Source organism: Furipterus horrens, unplaced genomic scaffold (assembly GCF_987537825.1).
Source record: "Furipterus horrens unplaced genomic scaffold, mFurHor1.1.pri manual_scaffold_5, whole genome shotgun sequence".
NCBI lineage: Eukaryota > Metazoa > Chordata > Mammalia > Chiroptera > Furipteridae > Furipterus > Furipterus horrens.
In genome coordinates this window covers 110,365,819-110,384,482 of record NW_028327175.1, presented here as the reverse complement: position 1 = coordinate 110,384,482, position 18,664 = coordinate 110,365,819, and the positions used below count along the sequence as shown (strand labels likewise).

General features: G+C 41.2%; 1 protein-coding gene across 1 annotated transcript in view; it reads right to left on the bottom strand.

Moving 5' to 3' along the window:
* The window catches only part of GRIN2A (glutamate ionotropic receptor NMDA type subunit 2A), a 406,311-nt gene that overhangs the window by 26,584 nt on the left and 361,063 nt on the right, over positions 1-18,664 (bottom strand). The window contains 1 exon segment of the mRNA XM_090277023.1: positions 6,868-7,055. Coding sequence (XP_090133149.1) covers positions 6,868-7,055 — 188 coding nt within the window.

Genomic DNA, 18,664 nt, shown 5'->3' with positions numbered 1-18,664 from the left:
GGAGAAAAGGGAAGAAGGAATTCCATTGATAAAAGAACTCAAATTTTTAAAGATGGTGGAATTGCAGATGCTGTAGAAAGTTGAATGGGGAATGTATTTAGGAGTGAACAGGCCTTCAGCAATTTCTGCAGTGAACACTGCCATACCAATTCTAAGCCAACCCTAAGAAGATGGGCTGCAAAGGCTGCTCACCAATGTATTCATCCTCAGAGCAGAGGCATTGGTGGTCATCACTACCCAAGCTGTGAGGGTGTCCAGCTCTCTCAGAGACTTGGACGTCAGTCCAAAGATATTAAGCTGGGAAGCTGGACAAGGGCAGTGCTAAGGATATTAGCAACCCATCCAGTGGCTCAGAGCAATTTATGAGAATCTTAATTAGATACACAGAGAACTTCTGTAATCACACAAACATTCTGTACCCTGGCTGGCAGCATGGGGTCCCATGCCATCCAAAGCCACTTTGCATGCTTCAGTAGAAGAGCAGCCAACAAATAAAGAAACCAGGAATGTTAACATTGCCTCATTGGGAAGTGGGGAGCAGGACTCTCCAAGGACCCTGCTCCAGCACTCCCCCACTCCAAGACATGTGAGCATCTTTATCCTGGAGCGGTGCTTTCCAAAGCTCTGGAGTCAAATGCAGCAAGATTCCATATTACTACAAGAGCAGAGTGTGCGTCCCTTTCAATTTGTTACCAATCTGGACGAGTCTTTAAAATGATTGCTTGCAAACTTGCAGGACAAAAGGGACAAAGGGAGTGAATAGGTACCCAATATACTTCAACTATTTCATACATATCTACCTTATATGCCCCAGTATGATATAACTAGGGTCACTAGCTAGTCTTAAAACTGAGAGAATCCCCACAAAATGTGTTGAGTTGGTCACCTATTTAACAAAATATTAATACAATAGATACACCCTGGCTGGTTTGGCTCAGTGGATTGAGCGTCGGCCTGTGAGCTAAGTGTCGCTGGTTTGATCTTCCAGTCAGGGCACATCAGAGAAGGAAAACTCTGACTCCAAAAAACCTCCGCTGCCTTGCGGCATACCTCTTCAGGGGAAAGGCTAAGGGAGTAAACCCCGAAAGAAAATCCGGAGCCAGAGTCCCTAAGGCGGTTTGACGTTGTAGTCAACACCGGCAACTCCTGCGGCGCACCTGAAACCAAGCTGTATTGACTCTGTCTTTCCCTTGGACCCTTCAGCTGCGAAGACAGGGGGGGTCTGCTGCATGGGCAACAGCAGACCCTCCATATCACCCTGCCCAGGCTCTGTAGCTTCAGCTTCACTGGAGAGGACACTCCAGCATCATCGCAAGATGTCGATTCAACACGGGAGGAGACAGATACCGTGTCACTCCCGAGTCGGACTGCACAGCCATTCTCAGCGGTGCAGATAGACTCTTAAGAAGCTACACCATCGTCTCTCGAGATGGACGGCTGCCGAAATACAATAGATATATGTATCACATCTTTCAAGTGTTTCACATATGATATCTATCACATATACCTAAATAGGATGTAAAGTACAACAGGATATACCATATAAATAATTTATAATAATATATGGTAACTACATATATTTAATATTATTTGTTCAATGAATTCAGACTAGTAATGTCTCAAACATGGACAAGTAATATATTTCTGAGTTTGAAAATAAACCAACACCATGAAAAGTGAGCAAAGTACAAAATGGAAGATTAAATGCTTGTCCATGCTAAAGCATATTACTTGTAACTAAGGTGATCTGGCCACTAGCATGGTTTAATGGAAAGATTATCAGAACTGCAGTCACATAAACAGGGTTCAGTTTTACAATCTATACAGAGTGCTGTTCATAGACCAGCAGCATCAACATCACCTGGGAACTTATCAGAAATGCAGAGTCCTGGGCTACTCCTCCCCAGACCTGCTGAAATAATAATCCTCAGGTGACTCCTGCTCATGTTAGAGTTTGAGAAGCTCTGCTGTAGCTCATTTAACCTAACAGAGCCTCATTTTCCTGGTCTACAAAATGGAGATACTAATATCAGAATGTTATACGAAGAGTTACTAAAATCATTTGTGATGTACTTGAGTGTGAGCTCAAAAACAATCATTTTCTTCCTTTTTTTTAAAGCTCTACTTGCTTCTGAATAATATTATTATACAATCTGTTCTCCTCAATATCTTTTTACTGGCTGCATACATCAAAAGAGTGTTAAGCTCTCTAATCTTCCTTCTTTCTTTCTCTTCAAATCCCAGAGTCACATAAAAAGTTACAAAATCAATGAAATTGGTAGGACCTATGAGATCTCCTATTCAACCTCCCCTTTGAAGACAGAGGTGTCATTTTTAGGCTCCAGATTTACTCAATATTTATGTTTTCATTCAAGTGTTACCTTTTAGGTGCTAGAGAGATACCAGGTAACCAACAGATATTTGCTGGTCACTGAATAAGTTAATGAATGAAGCTCTATTAACTCTGGCCCATTTTATTCTTTGTCTAAACCTCACTGCACTCATTTTCCTTGTGACTTTTTCAGTACTTTTAATTCCTCCATTAAAAAAATTGTTTATCTCATATTTCCCCTTGACTACTTTCTAACCTACCCAAGACACCTAAGAATACACACACACACTCACACACACACACACACACACACATGTGTATATTACTTCATATATATGAGTTATTATAAATACAGTCAACCCTAGCCAGTATGGCTCAGTTGGTTGGAGCATTGCATTGTTCCATAAACCAGAAAGTCATAGGTTCAATCCCTGGTCAGGGCACATACCTAGGTTGTGGATTTGGTCACTGGTCGGGCATGTGCAAGAGGCAACTCATTAATGTTTCTCTGTCACGTTGAGGATTCTCTCCATCCCTCCCCTCTTCTCTCTCTAAAATCAATAAGCATGTCCTTGGGTGAAGATTTTTTAAAATGTTCATATTTTGAAATTAGATATTTTAACCCATCAACTGGACTGTAAGTTCCCAGAAGGAAAAAAGAAAAAGACTATGACATTTCCTTCTTGGAACATCAGTGCCTAGGAAGGTATATTTCTCAGTAAATGTTAGATATTCATGATCAAAGCTAAAAAGTACCTATGAATATTGTTACTAAACTACTGAGAGCAAAGATCCCCATGATGCACTCCACTATTTCAGAAAGGACACAATGATTATACAGAAAAAAGAAAGTAAGGTCTTATTGGGACCCTATGTATCTCTTTAGGCAGATGGGTAGCCCTTTTCCTAGGGAGATGCCTTGCAGGTTTCACATAAGAGGTTCTCCCAATAACCAAACACCCTACTCAAAGGTTGTATTTATACAGCTCATTAAGAAAGTTTTTTATACTTTTGACACTCATTACACTCGTAATTGTCCACCAAAGCTACTCTATAACAAGAGATAAACACTCCATTCTAGAGAATGAATAATAATTAGGTACTGCTCAAACTGTGCTCTTTACAGGTCTAATTTTAGAGCATAATTAATCCTGCTGAAGTTGCATAAGATAAGTGAAATATTTATGCAGCTCTGTTAATTTATGTATTTACTCCTAGAGAGATATTCAGAATTAGACATGGCTTTCCGTGAAGATGTTAAGATGCACTCTGGAGCAATGTCATTTTCTCTCCAATGTCTTTGCCTCCAGATGGTCTCTAAAGATGAAGCTGAGAAGATACATTTCCCAACTCTGACAGTCTGACCAGGAAAGCAATGAGCCAGAACATATTTATAAGAATCTAGATGCTCTGCTAATACGAGAAACATGTCTCTGACCTATCAAAATGCCTTTATTTGTTTATTTTTATTTGCCAAAAAGAGGACATTTTCTGTTGTTTCCATGATACTAACTTGACCATGTTATCACCAGTACAATACTAAATAACGTGTGTTGAGTATTGGAGGTGTTGTACATAGACAGTGATAATGATAATGAGGAAGAGGAGGAGGGGAAAGATGGTGATGGCGGTGATGATGGTGTTGGTGTTGCTAATTATGGTGGTAATGATAATGATGATGGTAATGATAATGATGGTGATGGTAGTGGTGGTGGTGATGATGGCGATGATAATAGTGTTGGTGATAGTGATGGTAACAGTTATCACTTATTGAACCATTTCTGTTTTCAGGTACTATTTAGCTAAGCTCTTTACATGCATTGTCTCATTTCATCCTCATATCAGGCAAATATTTTTATAGTCACTCACAGATGAGGCTAAGAAAATCACCTCTTTTGCAGAATTATTTATAAATGGGACAATAGATTTGGTTCACATATGCATAAATTACTTCTTCCTGAAGGATCTATAAATCTCAAGTGTCTAATTAGTCAACTTTAAAAGACGTCTTAGAGAATTAAATGTAATGGGAGTCTTACATAATTGACCCCCTTCTACAGTAACATCCCTTAAATAGAGGCCTTGCCCCTGACTAGGTAGGGGACTCGCAAGCTCTCTAAACTTCAGTTTTCTCTTCTGTTAAAGGGGTGTAAGCAATATTTCACTTCATAAGATTGTTATGAATATTAAATTAAAGAACACATGTAATGTATCCAGTATGATAATTGGCATATTCTATTCCCTAAATATGTGGCTGTTTCATAACAGATTCTGCATAGTGACAGCAATAGTAGGTAGGAGTAGAGTTAGAATTCATTATTTGACATCTATCCATCATATTTAAAAGTTTCCCATCAAACGAAGCACATTCCAACACTAATCATTGATCCATGTATGTATTTATTCATGAGATTCTTCACTGACCAGTTATCTATTATGTTCAGTATTTTGTTGTGTTTGCTGCCTGTAAACAAGACTCTTGTTTACTGACTAGTTCACCCCATGTAGAGTTGCTTAGGCAACTACTGTGGTAGCTAGAATGATTAGCCCCAATTCTTCATGCTTCTCTGTGTCTATACCCCTTGTCATATAACTCCAAAACTCCAAAACTCCTGAATGCACTTCTGATCCTTTGACCTTGGGCTTGGCCATCTGACTTGCTTTAGACAGAAAGGTGTTAGTAGCTGTGAATGTGACAAAGCAGATACTTGAAATGTACGTGTGCAGTTAGGTGTTCTTTTTTGTGACTCTGACATAGCCAAGAAAAGAGCTTCTCCTAGATAGCTGCTGACCTTTCAGACTGAGACCCAAAATAAGCACACATGGAGCAGAGACCAGAGTTGATCCATGAGTTTGCAGAGGGAGTAGAGTCATCGTGACCATCACAGCCTGAGGCAGAGCTTCTCCACTCAACCTGCACTCCCATGAGCAAAAACAAATGCTTATTGTTGTATGCCTCAAATATTTTACAGCAATAGCTGGCCAGCACAGCCACAAAGCACTATGACACAGCAGAGAACATGGCCTGTGATCTGAGGAAGGTACAAGCAAAAGTCCTATAATGAATTTAAAAAAATCAGATGTTCTTATTTGGGAATTAAATCTGAAGCACATTTACATTTCTTGATAGCACTGTGAGAATCTAGGGTTCAATTCTGAAAGAAGAAAAAGGAGGAGGAGCTGCAAGGAATTATATACTTGGTTCAAATTCACACTAACCCTCTGCACTAACCTCTGCCCATTTCAATGCCATCTAGTCAGGTAGTTCCAAGATTTTCCTCCCCTGACTCTAGACAGGCATAGCATATTCTATAATCACTCTGATTGTAGCCTCCACTTGTTTTTGAATACAGATTCTGCCCTATGTTCTGAGTGTCTGTACCCTACTCACACTTATTCAAGTGTTCAGGGTTAATCTGCCATATCTGCCGGCTTTGTTTTTCCTATCTCAGTGCTGGCAATTCAAAACAAAATGAACTGGCCCTTTGAGCCACAACAGGACTCTAAAAATGATGCCATGGAACAAGCTGTGGTGAAATCACCAGCTAGAAGACAGAGAAGGACAGACAGAAGAAAACGTTGCTGGACACAGAGTTGACCCAATTAGCTCTGTGGTTCCATGAGTGCCAAAATCCCATTACACTGTAATCCCCTTGAGGGTGGAAGCATTTTGTTTTTGCATGATATTAAGGCATTTTGTTTTTGCATGATATTAAGTCAAAAAGTGGATTGTAGAGAAAATCCATGAGATTTCTACTCCCTATTCCTTTTCTAGAAATTGCTTCTCTTTCATTCCTTCATGAGATAGTAACAGGAGCTGTTGTGTTACTACAATATAACCCCACCTTTTATTCACATCTGATGGGTCCAGGAAAGAGTCCTTGACCCAAAATGTGCCAAGAATTCTTTCTCTGGAATTCGAAATTTAGAATAGAGAGACAAGAGATGGGGTCTTATCTTAAGCTAGTTATGTAATGTCAGTTCTCCAGAGCTCAGTTTCACAGCTCTAGTATTACTAGCACTTGGAGTCAGATAATTCCATTTTGAGATATGGTGGGGAGGTTATGCTGGACCTGGTAAGATGTTTGCCAGAATCCCTCATCCATGGCCTCTACCCTTTGAATGCCAGTAACAGACCATCAAAAATGTCCCCAGACATAGCCAAGTGCCCCCCTGAGGGGAAAAATCCTTCCTGCTCTTGAGAACCACCGCTGCAGAGAGAGAACCCGTGAATCCGTGCCACTGAGGCCCCAGTACTGCCCTAGTTGCTGTTTTTCCTCTAAATCTCAACCCTTTCCAAAATTCACTGAGAAGGACACTTCTGCATCCTTGAAATAAGTTCCTTTAAAGAATGTAGTTATCTATAACTGGTTCCATTATAAGAAACCCAAAGAACCATGGTATCATGTGATAGGCACACAACAAATAATTTCAGTGTGCAAGTTTATCATGCAAATATCCATTGGAAAGCCAATGATAACAGGAAGTGCAAGGGTCTCAAGTCCTGCAAAGGAGGGGCCCACCCAAGGTCTTACCATCACCCACAAACTGCAGCAGGGCCAGGTCTATCTGCCTCTTCCAAGGGGAGCCCTTCTGGAGGGCAATTCCATAACCAGTGGTGGCAAAGATGTATCCACTCCCGATGGTCACCAGCTTGCAGCCTTCGTCCCGCCCAGCCTTGTAATTCAAGACTGCCGCGTCATAGATGAAAGCGTCCAGTTTCCTGCAATAACAAGAAACCAGGGGGTCATGGGAGTGGCAGAGTACTGTATTGGGGCCCAGATCCCGAGGGCTGATCCCACACCACACACTTTATTTCATGCTGGAGATGGTGACTCATGGCTGCTCCATCTTCTCATCATAAAGCGATCTATTTTTAATGAGGAGGTAAAAGCCAGAACCTTTTCTCTCCAAGTTACAAAAAGAAGCTAAATAAAAACATGAGAATCCTTATGCCCAAGTAAGTAAACAGTTGATTTTGCTGGTTTGTGAAGTGTTGCCTTTAGCACTCCCAACAGTGGAGAACAGCAGTCTACTTAGAACAGTTGCTTCAGAACCAAGTAAACTATTAACAGGCAGGAGGATTCAGTGCTGGTGCACAGGAAGGGGAGGGGAACTAAATAAAAATAAGGTTTCTTCCTCCCCAAAGAAACATGCTTACTGTGTATTTACATTATAAAAATGATTATATAATAGTTTTTAGAAACCCAAATAAATAGAAAACATTAAGAATATAATGAAAATTAAAATTGTCCATAACTCCATAACTCAGAGGCAACCTCTGCTAACATATTGGTGAACAACCTTCCAAATTTATGCACGTACACACATACACAGAATCACATATACACACACATGTTTTAAAACAGGGGTTGGTAACTCTCCTGTAAAGATAAGATAATCATTATTTAAGCTTTGTGGGCAGGCAACTACTCTACTCTGCTGTTGAAACATGTTATGGGCTGAATTGTGTCCCCCGCCCCAGAATTCATATGTTGAAGTCCTAACCCCCAGAACCTCAAAATACGATCTTATTTACAGATTGGGTCATTGTAGGTGTTACTGGTTAAAATGAGATCATACTGAATAGGGCGGGTCCTTAATCTAATCTGACTGGTGTTCTTATAAAAAAGGGGAAATCTGGCCAGAGACACACAGGGAGAACCCCATGTGAAGGTTGGAGTGATGCTGTCACAGTCTAGGAACTACCAGAGGCTCGGAGAGAGGCTGGAACAAACCCTTTCCTAGCACCTTCAGAGGGAGCATGGCCCTGTTAACACCTTGATCACAGACTACCAGGCTCCAGGACTATGTGACAAATAATCTTGTTGTTTAACCCTCTCAATATGTGGTATGTTTTATGGCAGCCCTAGGAACTAACACACAGCACGGAAGCAGCCATAGATAATACATAAATGAATGAACTCAGCTCTGTTCTGCTAAAAGGCTGTTTACAACAACAGATTGGCCCATGAGCCATTGTTTGCCAACCTTTGTTTTAACCCCCCAAATGTGATTATACCACACAAACTATTTCACAAATTGCTTTCTTTTCTCATTTCATACCACACATAGTGAACATGTTTCATGTCAACAAACATAGTACTTCTTTTGGATACATTTATTTTTACTGAGGTATAACTTATATGAAATAAAGTGTTAGATAAAATTTGGCACATGTACACATCCTTGAGATCACCACGCAGATCAAGGTATAGAACACCATCATCCTAGGAGTCCTGCATGCCCCTACCAGTCAGCACCCCCCAAAAGGCGAGCACCATGTAACCCCCTCAATGGCATCCCTGTGCTTCATTCATTACCTAGATCCTTATTAGCAGGGGTGCATATTGTTTCCAGTTTTTAAAGTTATTTAACAAGGCTGGAATTATCACCTTTGAACATGGGGATGAATAATCACTTCTAAAGTAGGTAGGAAAATGAAATCAGAGATCACTTAACTTCCTGGCACTTTCTCAACTTTACTGCCTTTCTTTAACACAAAAACATAAAACAGTGAAGCAAAGAAAAATAACAGTGGCAGGGAGAGGATGTAAATGCTGCAACCTTTCAGAGACAGCTGCTGAGGACTCCCTATGGCAACAGATTGTTTGGAAGGTTTACAGCGGCATTCTTCATTTTAAATTTTTTGTTTCTGTAATGGTTAGAGGTAGGGTGAGACTACAAGGCTTATCTCACCAACAGAAAGACCCTGAAGCTTTTATCCAAAAATTTAGGATTAGAGACACGGTTTTATACTCTAAGAGTATTCAAAGGGGATCAGATCATCCAAGCAGAACAGTAAGAAAACTGGGCATTGTCAATGGTGATGGCAAACCAGTGCTGACAAACCAAGAGGAAACAGCCTTTCTCCACAGCGAGCAACACTGAGACCTGTGGAAATAAGGGATGGGGAGTTTTAAAAGATTGATTTGTGTGTGACGGCTATAGGGGGCTATAGGAGGTGCGTGACTGGAGCAGTGGGTCAGTAGGTAGAAGATAGCTGAGTTCTAGTCCAGATTCAGATGATAGTGCATCCTCAGGAAAGTCACTTCCTTCTTTTGTATGGTTGGTGGTACTGCTGAGAAATTCACCAAACTGTGGCATCTTATAATGCTGCAAGCTAATAATTACCTCTGGTGCTCTTCATAGGGAAGCCGAGACTCTGGATAACACGTGTTTTCTGAAGACTTCAGGTCATGGATGGCATCTCTCCTCTTGGTGAAGTTGGGTGCTTGCAATGTTCCTACTTCACATATCAAAGTTACCACGGAGATGCCAAGAACCTGGGTTTTATTAAGACTTTCTAAGCCTCTCTTCTCTCAATTCCTCAAAAAATAATCATAAATACACACACATGTGTGCACAGGGGCATTCAAATGTTAAGGCCACATGTTGGTGTTCATGGGGTGAAACTTTTCCCCATCCTGTTAACCCACCCCATGGTGACGCATTTCAGGGCCGGCAATCTGAAACTGTACCTGGCAACCACATGAGACATGTCCAGCTGTGGTTTAAATCATGAAGCACAGATTTTAGCAATCATTACCATTTTTCACAACAAATCTTTTTCTCCATTTAAAGAAAAATATTCCCATCATTAAAAAGAAAAATGAAAAATCACTGACATTCTCAAGAGTGAGATTTGTGGTCAAAGTGTTTGAGTAAGGAGTGAACAATAACTGACCTTTGTGGGATGCTGGGAATAAAGTGAGGCTATATAAGTAAAATGTGCACAATCACACACAAATGCATCCAGTCAACCTCAGACTTGATGGCAAAGGGACTCACAAATTTTATGCATTCTATGCGACAAATCCAGTCCTAAATATTTTATATGTGTTATCTCATGTCCATTACTCCTTCTAAGTATGTAGATTTACATACTACTGCCATCCCCATTGTGAGAGGAGACACAAAGTCACTGAGAGGTAAAGTGACTCTACACCACCACCCAGCTTAGAAGTGTCAAAGCAGCATTTGGACTTAGCACAGTCTGATACCAAAGGCCACAAAATAACCACTGCCACCATGTGATCCATAAGACTTGTGAAATAAATAAGGCAGCTCTATTACTTATAAAATTTGGACTGGGGATTACAGCTTTAAATCAAACTCAATGATATAAAAAAGAAAGCAAGGGTAAGACCAGAATAGAATTTTTAAAGGTTTAGTGGGTTTTTTTTTTGTTGTTGTTTATTCATTTGTTTTTGTTTTATCAGTTTCTTGTGTCTCTTTCTCAACAGATGCATAGTTGTGTAAGGTCTGGAGTGACTTCACATAGAACATCTCTGGTCCATTTGTTCAGGAGATGTTTAGGCATAGATGGCCATAGCTTCTTGTTCAAGGTAAAGGTAAGAAAGAGGAAAAGGCTATCTGGAACTGAAGCCCTATTTAGACCAAAAGCGCTTGGGGGACTGGAGTTGTGATTGCTGGAGACAGAGGGATATATTAGGCTGCCGCATGGTAATTGGCAGCTCTGGGTTTGGAACATCGCAGAGATGAAAGGCTGGCACTGGGGGAAAGAGGCTCTCAGAACTCACAGCAGTCAGCTGGGTGCATGAGGGCTCACAGGTAAGGAACCCAGTATGCTTCTCTGCTCTGCATTTTCTTCTGCTTTTCAAGAGGAAATCATCTTTGTTCCTGCCTTCCCAGCTTCTGCCGAGGTTACATGGCTGTCACTGGCTACGTGCTTCTCCTACTGGGCAGAGGAGGCTCAAAGATAAGGATCAGAGACCTGTGATAGGGACAGAGCCCCTGCTCAACCCAACTCTACTCCCTACAGAAGGCTGATTATTTTTCCAAACACTTGTGACAAGTGAAATGGCACCTGGGCTCCCCAACATGAGGGCTGAAACAGAATGGGAGCCTGAAGAGAATGCTGTGCTGGCTTCATGACATCCCCACCCCCTGCCGTGTGGGCGCTGTCATCCTCTCCCTGTCACCAGCAGTCCGCAATGAGAGCGAATGATTACAAATGACAGTAATTCAGAATGAGAGGGGGAAATAAGACAACCTTTCAGCAAATTTGCAAAGAAGCAAAGTGAGAAAGATTTTCACCTGCACCCCATGCTGCTTTAACCAGGCATCTTCCTGCCCAATTTTTCAACAACTCTGAAGAGCTGCTACAGCTTGCTGGAGTGTGTAGATCTGATCCTATTACTTCGGTTGGTCTTTCTTACACCTGTGCGATGGCCTGAAGGTTCACTCTAGCTCCAAAACTGTTCGTGCGCAAATCTGATTCCCCTAACACAAAGGTAGACCATGGTCCCTTTGAGAGTGGGAACTTGAATTGTGAAGTAGCTTGACATTTCCTAATCAAAAGTTTCTGGTTTTAGCTCTTCATCTCCTTATACATGTTTTCAGATGCTCTCTGGGGGTCCCAACATATTTAAAGGCTAATTATATAGTTAAAGTTAATTATTCATTCATTAACATTCAAGAAGCCTTTAACAAGACATTGACTTGTTCTGATGAATTAATGAAACCTCCTTGTGTGTGTGTGTGTGTGTGTGTGTGTGTGTGTGTGTGTATGTTGGAGGTCTAGTTTAAAGTGTTACTGAAAATTAAACATCTCTTTGATGATAACTGAATGTAATTTCTTTAGGTCACATCGAAGCTTGCTAGGAAGAGAAACACATCACCCAGTGATTTAAGCCAGTCAGCACGTGCAGGCCACTATGGAACAGTGGATGGGGTTCAGGTCCACTTCTGTTGGCTCCACAAATGAGGCGTAGTTCTGAGACCTCTTGCAGCTTCGGCTTTCTCATCTGTGAGCTGGGGGAATAACAGCTCTCTCACAGGGCTGGTTGTTGGATCGATGAAAATGGAAGTGAAGGTGTTCTATAAACTGCAGATTCTGGTGCAAATCCAGGAGGTCATTGAGGCAGTGAGGACTGCATTGGTCAGGGAAGCAATAGTGATGCAGACCATCACCAAGCACCTAGAACAGGGTTATTAATGGGTGAAGGGCATTCATGGGCCCAAGAAGTGGTACCACTGAGACATGACAACCTTTGCATGCCTCTGCTTAGGCAAGAGACACTCACATCCACAGAAACTACACCTGCCATCAGCATGGAATGGTCTAAAACTGGCTTTAGGAAAGTGGCTTAGAATCACACTTTGACTCTAGTTTGTGAATACAAAGTTTAATGCATTTTCAATAAGGAAGCATTTTTCAGAGCAAACTCCATTAAGCTAATTTAATTCCTAGATTGATGTCTTACATAGCATAGTTAAATTCTTTCCTTTTTTTTTTTTTTTGAGACTATTTTCAGTGCAATCAATTCTTTAGTGTTTAAATTTATAAGACTTTGATTCATTGATCAGCATTTGAACCACAAGTTTTACTGATTTATAACTTCTGCTATATTGACTTTTCTTTTGTGGTTATTATTTCCATCAAGTCCTATGCTCCTGGGTCAAAATTGTGCAGAGATCAAAAATTGACCAAGAAGATTTGAGGCATCTATAGATTTTTAGTCAATAACAAATTTCACCCTGTGTGCTTTCAACTCTTGTGAGTTTAATTTGTGTTAATTATTTCTACCAGGAATAGTCACTGTGAATTGGGTGAAAAAACAAACTGGTGGCTAATATTTATTTTTTAACTGAGAACATTCTGAGCAAGACAGAGAGAGGTGCAGAGGTAGAGGGAGGAAACAAGGGAGGGAGAGAGAGGGCATGATACAGATGGAGGCAGGCATCAAGCAAAACAGAAAGACAGTGAGAGAGAAAGAGATAGAAGGAAAAGAACAAGAGAGTGAGGAAAAGAGACAGAAAGACTCAGAGAGGGAGAGAATAAGAGGGAGATGGACTTACAGGGAGAGAAACAAAGAAGAAGGGAGAGAGAGAGAATCAAGGAAGAGAGGGAGAGATGGGGGTAGAGGAGAGAGAGGGAGGGAGAGGGGTGGGAAGGAAAGAGAGAGAGAGAGAGAGAGCAAACACTGGAGATGGGGTGAACACACTTTGCCTGTTGACTAATAATTTCAAAAACAGGGAAGAGTTAAAATAATACAGAACCTCTGCTTTGTTTCTGTTAAATTTAACATTAGGCCCAAACTAACCATGTCCAAAAACTTGATAGATCATGTAATGCAGTCTTTTAATTTTTCAGAAAAGGAAACTGAGGCCCAGAGATCTCTGCCCAAGGCGTTCCACAGTTAGTGATTCCAGAACAGTCTACTGTTACTTGCTAAAGCAATGTGCCTCTGGGCGTCCCTGCAGGGATTCCCAAATCCAAAGGCAAGCCCTCAGGTGAGATGTGGGGTCAGAGGAATAAGATGCAGGATGGTGGGAAAGTCTGTTTAAGAGGTTAATTAACTCCTCCAAGGTCCCACAGTGGGCCATTAGCAGAGAGGGAATTCAAATCCAGGATGCTTAGCTTTTAAGCATCATATTATCCTGGTAGTGATAAATGATCTGCTAAACCTGTCACACACCAGGACTACAGGACAGGGAATCTCACAGGCCAGAAAATAGGAAAATGAAAGAGATAATGGGAAAAGAATCAATATTTCATAAAAACCCTATTATCTGTCTCCTAGAGTGCTGGGCACTTTTCCTAAGTCAATTCACTCAATTCTCAAAGAAATTCCGGAAGGCAGTCTCAAAGAGGTTATTTAATGTGCCAAAGCTCACACAGCTGGCAATTATCAGAGCCAGTGTAGGAAACTAGGTATTTCTGCACCAGGAGGCCACTCAGAAAATAAGTCAATCAATCAATCAATCAATTAGCTAAGACTGAAGTTTTCAAGACAGTATGACTACTTTGACCCAGAAAATCTACTTTTTGTGATCATTCCTACATAACTACTTGTGAACGTGCACAGAAGACTCATCAAGGTTTTAACACAGTCAAGCGACTGATATTCCCCAGAGGGACATGGTTAAATAGAATGTGATATGATGCACGCATACCATGGAATTGTTCCAGCAGCCAGAGAAAATAAAGAAAAAGACACTTACAGATATGGAAGGCTCTTCAAAACATATGATTAATTGAAAACCAAACTGTGACATATTGTATAGTTTAACCCATTCATTCATCCCACAGAATGAAGTTTTATAATTATGTGTAGACATATAAATATATGCAAACACATAACAAACGTCTAGGAGAAATGGCATGAAATCAAACAGATAGCAGAGCTTACCTGGTGGTGGGGTGGTTTGAGATTGGAACATGGTCAAGGAGATGCTTATACGTTTGTATTTTTTTACAATGAGAATATATTTTTAACGAGAAGCAATACAGCACAGTGGTTAAGGGCACAGACACTAGAGCCAGTTCAACTCCCTACCCTGAAGCTGACCAAACAAGTGACGTAACCTCTCTGCACAACAGCGTCTCTGTGTATACACAGTGGAGCTGTTGGGTGTCCCAACCTCAGGGGGTCGCTATGAAAATTAAATGAGAAATTACAGGTAAAATGCTTATAACAGCACCTGGCACAGAGTGAGGACCACCAAACAACTGAGATTAAGACGCTGGGATGGAGAAGGCACAGAAAACCAGCCAGCATAATTATCACATTGGTTGGTGGTAGGGGTTCACGTGCAAGAGCCCATGTTGCATACATGTGCACTGAGCATTGGGTGGGTCTGGCGTCACTCCCAGAAGCACCCACTCAGTGGAGCACCAAGCACTGAGGGCTCGCCCCACACCCAGACAGCAGAGGAGAGCCCTCCGTGCCTGCTGAGGTCAGACACCTGTCAGAAGATGGTGTTGGAAAGACCACACTGTAACCCAGGTGACTGTTGTGAGTTGAGGTGTCCCCAAAAACCTCAGAACATGACCTTATTTAGAAACTGGCTCTTTGAAGACTTAATAGTTAAGGATCTCAAAAAGAAATCCTAGATTTAGGAGGGCTCTAAATCCAATGACTTAGAAGAAGAATCTTTTGTAAGAAGAGGTGACACCTAGGGGAGAAGGCCAGACAGAGACGAAGGCAAAGATGAATGATGCAGCCACAAGCTGAAGAGCGTCTGGAGCCCCTGGAAGCTGGGCCAGGTAAGGAAGGATCCTCCCTTGGAGACTTCAGAGGGAGCGTGGCCCTGTGACACCTGGAGTTTGGACTTCTGGTTTCCAGAACTGTGAGAAAATATATTTCTATTGCTTTAAACCCCCCAAGTTTGTTAACTTGTTATGGCAGCCACAGGAACCTACTACAGGGGGGCAACCTGATGGGGTGGTACCTGAGTTTCTATCACTCCTGCACCTGCATTTCTCTCAATGGGAGGAAGCTGGAATTGCCAGTGTAGGAGCAGCGGTTCAGAGTTGGCCTCCTACACTTACCAGGGCCTATAAACAGTGTCTCCCAACATGCGCTGAGGCCTCCACAGTCTGAGCTAGGCCAGCCCCAGGAAAACTCACTTCTCCCCCTGCTGCTAGATTAAGTCATTGGAAGAAAACACAGGCTGACATTTTAACAGCTTGACCATTTTAGCACTGAGTCGACGGGAACTTGTATACAACTTTCACAGTGGAGAAAGCAAGCGCAGAGTTGAGGCTCTCTGAATCTGAGGTGCTGTTGGGCAAAAGCACCCACTTCCTTTGTTCTGGTTCCACCTCACAAGGAAGGGGTCCAGCCCATCCCAGGATGGCGCACTTGTCAGCACAGGCAGCACATCATGGGAAGAAAGAGATGTTGGGCTGAGTTTGAATGCTGGCTCTGCCTCTGGCTTACCCTTCAGATGAGTTGCTTCTGCTCCCTGAGCCTCAGTTTCCCCTTCTGTAAAATGGAAAAATGCCTATTTGGTGGAATCGAGTAAGGATGAAATGAGATCATGTATTTGAAGTCCCCTGAAATGTTCAGCAATCAATAAGAAGAGGCCATCCCTAAGGAGATGGAATCTCCAAGGAGCTCCTGCTTCTTCAGCCTACCCAGGAGGAACTTCCTAACCAGGTGTATCCCACTAAAAGGAATACATCCTTCTTTTGGTTTATTTTCTTCTGTGAGTTCATTTCTTTTCTCCATCTGAGAGGAAGGAGAAATTTTGCCCCTTTTTAAAGCAGTTTAAGGCTTTCGAAGACAAAAGAGACATTTTATAGTATGAACAAAATTGGTTCTGGGTTTTGTATAATAGGAGGCAATTAGAAACAGGCTAACTGTGTAATGTTACAGGAATATTCATACTTATTATTTTTAAATATGACTCCCAGCATGGGCTCTGGAGTAAGTGTGGCCTCAGACAAGCTACTGAGTCTCCTATGCCTATTTCCTCCATTGTAAACGGGCATCATGGCAGTCGTCTCATAGGGTTGTTACGAGGTTTAAAAAGGAAATGCAGGCAAAGCATTCAGAACGAACAGTACCTGGCTTATAGGGAAGCTCCCAATAAATGATACGTTAGTTAGAAATTCCTTCTTTTGCCCTAGCCGGGTTGCTCAGTTGGTTGGACCACTGTCCTGTGCACCAAAAGGTTGGGGGTTCAATCCCCGGTCAGGGCACATACCTGGGTTGCTAGTTCAATCCCTGGTTGGAGCGTGTAGGGGAGGGGGTTGATCAACATTTCTCATTCTCTCTCTCTCTCATCAAGAAATACTTCACTCAGTTCCCAAAACAACTCAGGTAGCTTATTCAACTTGTAGTAGAATAAGATGTAAACATATGAATAAAACAATTAGAGTTCAATGAAATCAGAGGTGGAATGGTAGCTAAAGCCTTAGGGAAAGTCTCGAAGCAGATATTCGAGATGTAAGCTCTTTGCAGTTGCTAACAGAGGATCACAAATTAAGCTCTGAATTATGTAGCAGCCCAAGCAAAAGGAAAACTGTAAGTAGTTTCAGGAATTGTGTTGTTCACAAGATAAAAGCATGCCTTATAGTGAAGAAAAACAATGCTGTTCACAGCACAGAAGTCTGAGAAATGATGTAGGATGACATTCTCAGCAAATTGTTCTGCAATAACGGTATCAGCAAGCTTGCAAAAAATGACTTTCTTTGTAGGGCCTTCCAATGCCAGTCAAGGTATGATGAAAATGTAAAGCAGTAAAAGTTAATTAAAATTCCTCTGTCTCAACCTAGTAATTAAATGTGAAAACTGTCTGGCAAAATGGTATAGATTTAACTGAGAAAAGCAAAACACAGACCTACATGCAAACTGATTCAATATGTGTAAATATGTGGACAAAGGAAATGCAGGAAGGTATGAAGAATTATGTTCAGAAGAAACATTTTCCCTGATTATTAAAAGTAATACTTCTGTTGCAGAAAATTTGTTAAATATAGTATAAAAGGATATGAAATAGACCATAATCCTAATCATCTAGAAAGATCTCTGAGAACATTTTGATGTGCTTGAGTTTAGTCTCCTTCCTTTCCCTCTCTCTTTCCTTCTCTCTGTCTTCAAGTTTATAGAACTGGGATCCCACTTTATCTAATACCCCTCCTTTTCTTATATTTAACACTTTATGGGTGACCTTGAAATTCTGTTACTATAGTTTTAATAGGGTTTAACAAGAAATAATTCCAAGTACAAAAAAGAAATCCTGATGTCTGTGCTTTCCTGAGCTTTTATGAAGGGAAAAATTCCTAAGTCTATGATGTGGTAGCAATTATTTCTGAGCTTTATTTGCAGTGTGGGGGGTGGATCTCAGAAACCAGGTCATTGTTGATCTGATTTTCTCTGGAGATGATGTTATTCCATTTAGGAGAAGAGCTCACTGAACCCTGATGTCTTATGTCTGCTTTCGAACCCAGCAGCTGAAAATGAACCCTCTGAGTTTGATTCTGCTTGACTGATAAAATACAGTTAATAAAACCTGCTCAAATGGCATCCTTGAATTTGCTCTGTATAGCAATTAAACTTCATTGAGGACCCTTCTACCTTCCTGGTCTACCTTTGCCTCAGAAATTACTATGTCCCTGGATCAGTTTCTTTTGAGGATCTTGTCAACTCTCAGGTCATCAATTAATAAATATTTATTATGTAATGTATGCATGTTGCATACAATATTAAGTATGCATATATATGATTATATCAAACATAAATCCTCAGTTTCCAATTCTTCCCTAAACTCTAATCTCACATATCCAACTGCCAATAGGCATTGCTAAGTGAGGAGGCAAGCCTAACTCCTATATTTAATAATGCTATGATGTAGTTACTCGCTTAAATATCCTATTGGGTAATGCGTTAACCTTGGGGAACCTTAGGTTCTTCACCTCTTAAAGAGGATAACAATGCTGCTCAGCTCATAGGAGTGTTGTGATCACAGGAGGGTTGTGAAGATTAAATGAGATCATGCACGTGAAGCGCTCAGGGCTTTGTGTCACAAATTGTTAGGTTTCAATAAATGCAAAATGATATGGCACTTCCAACTTGC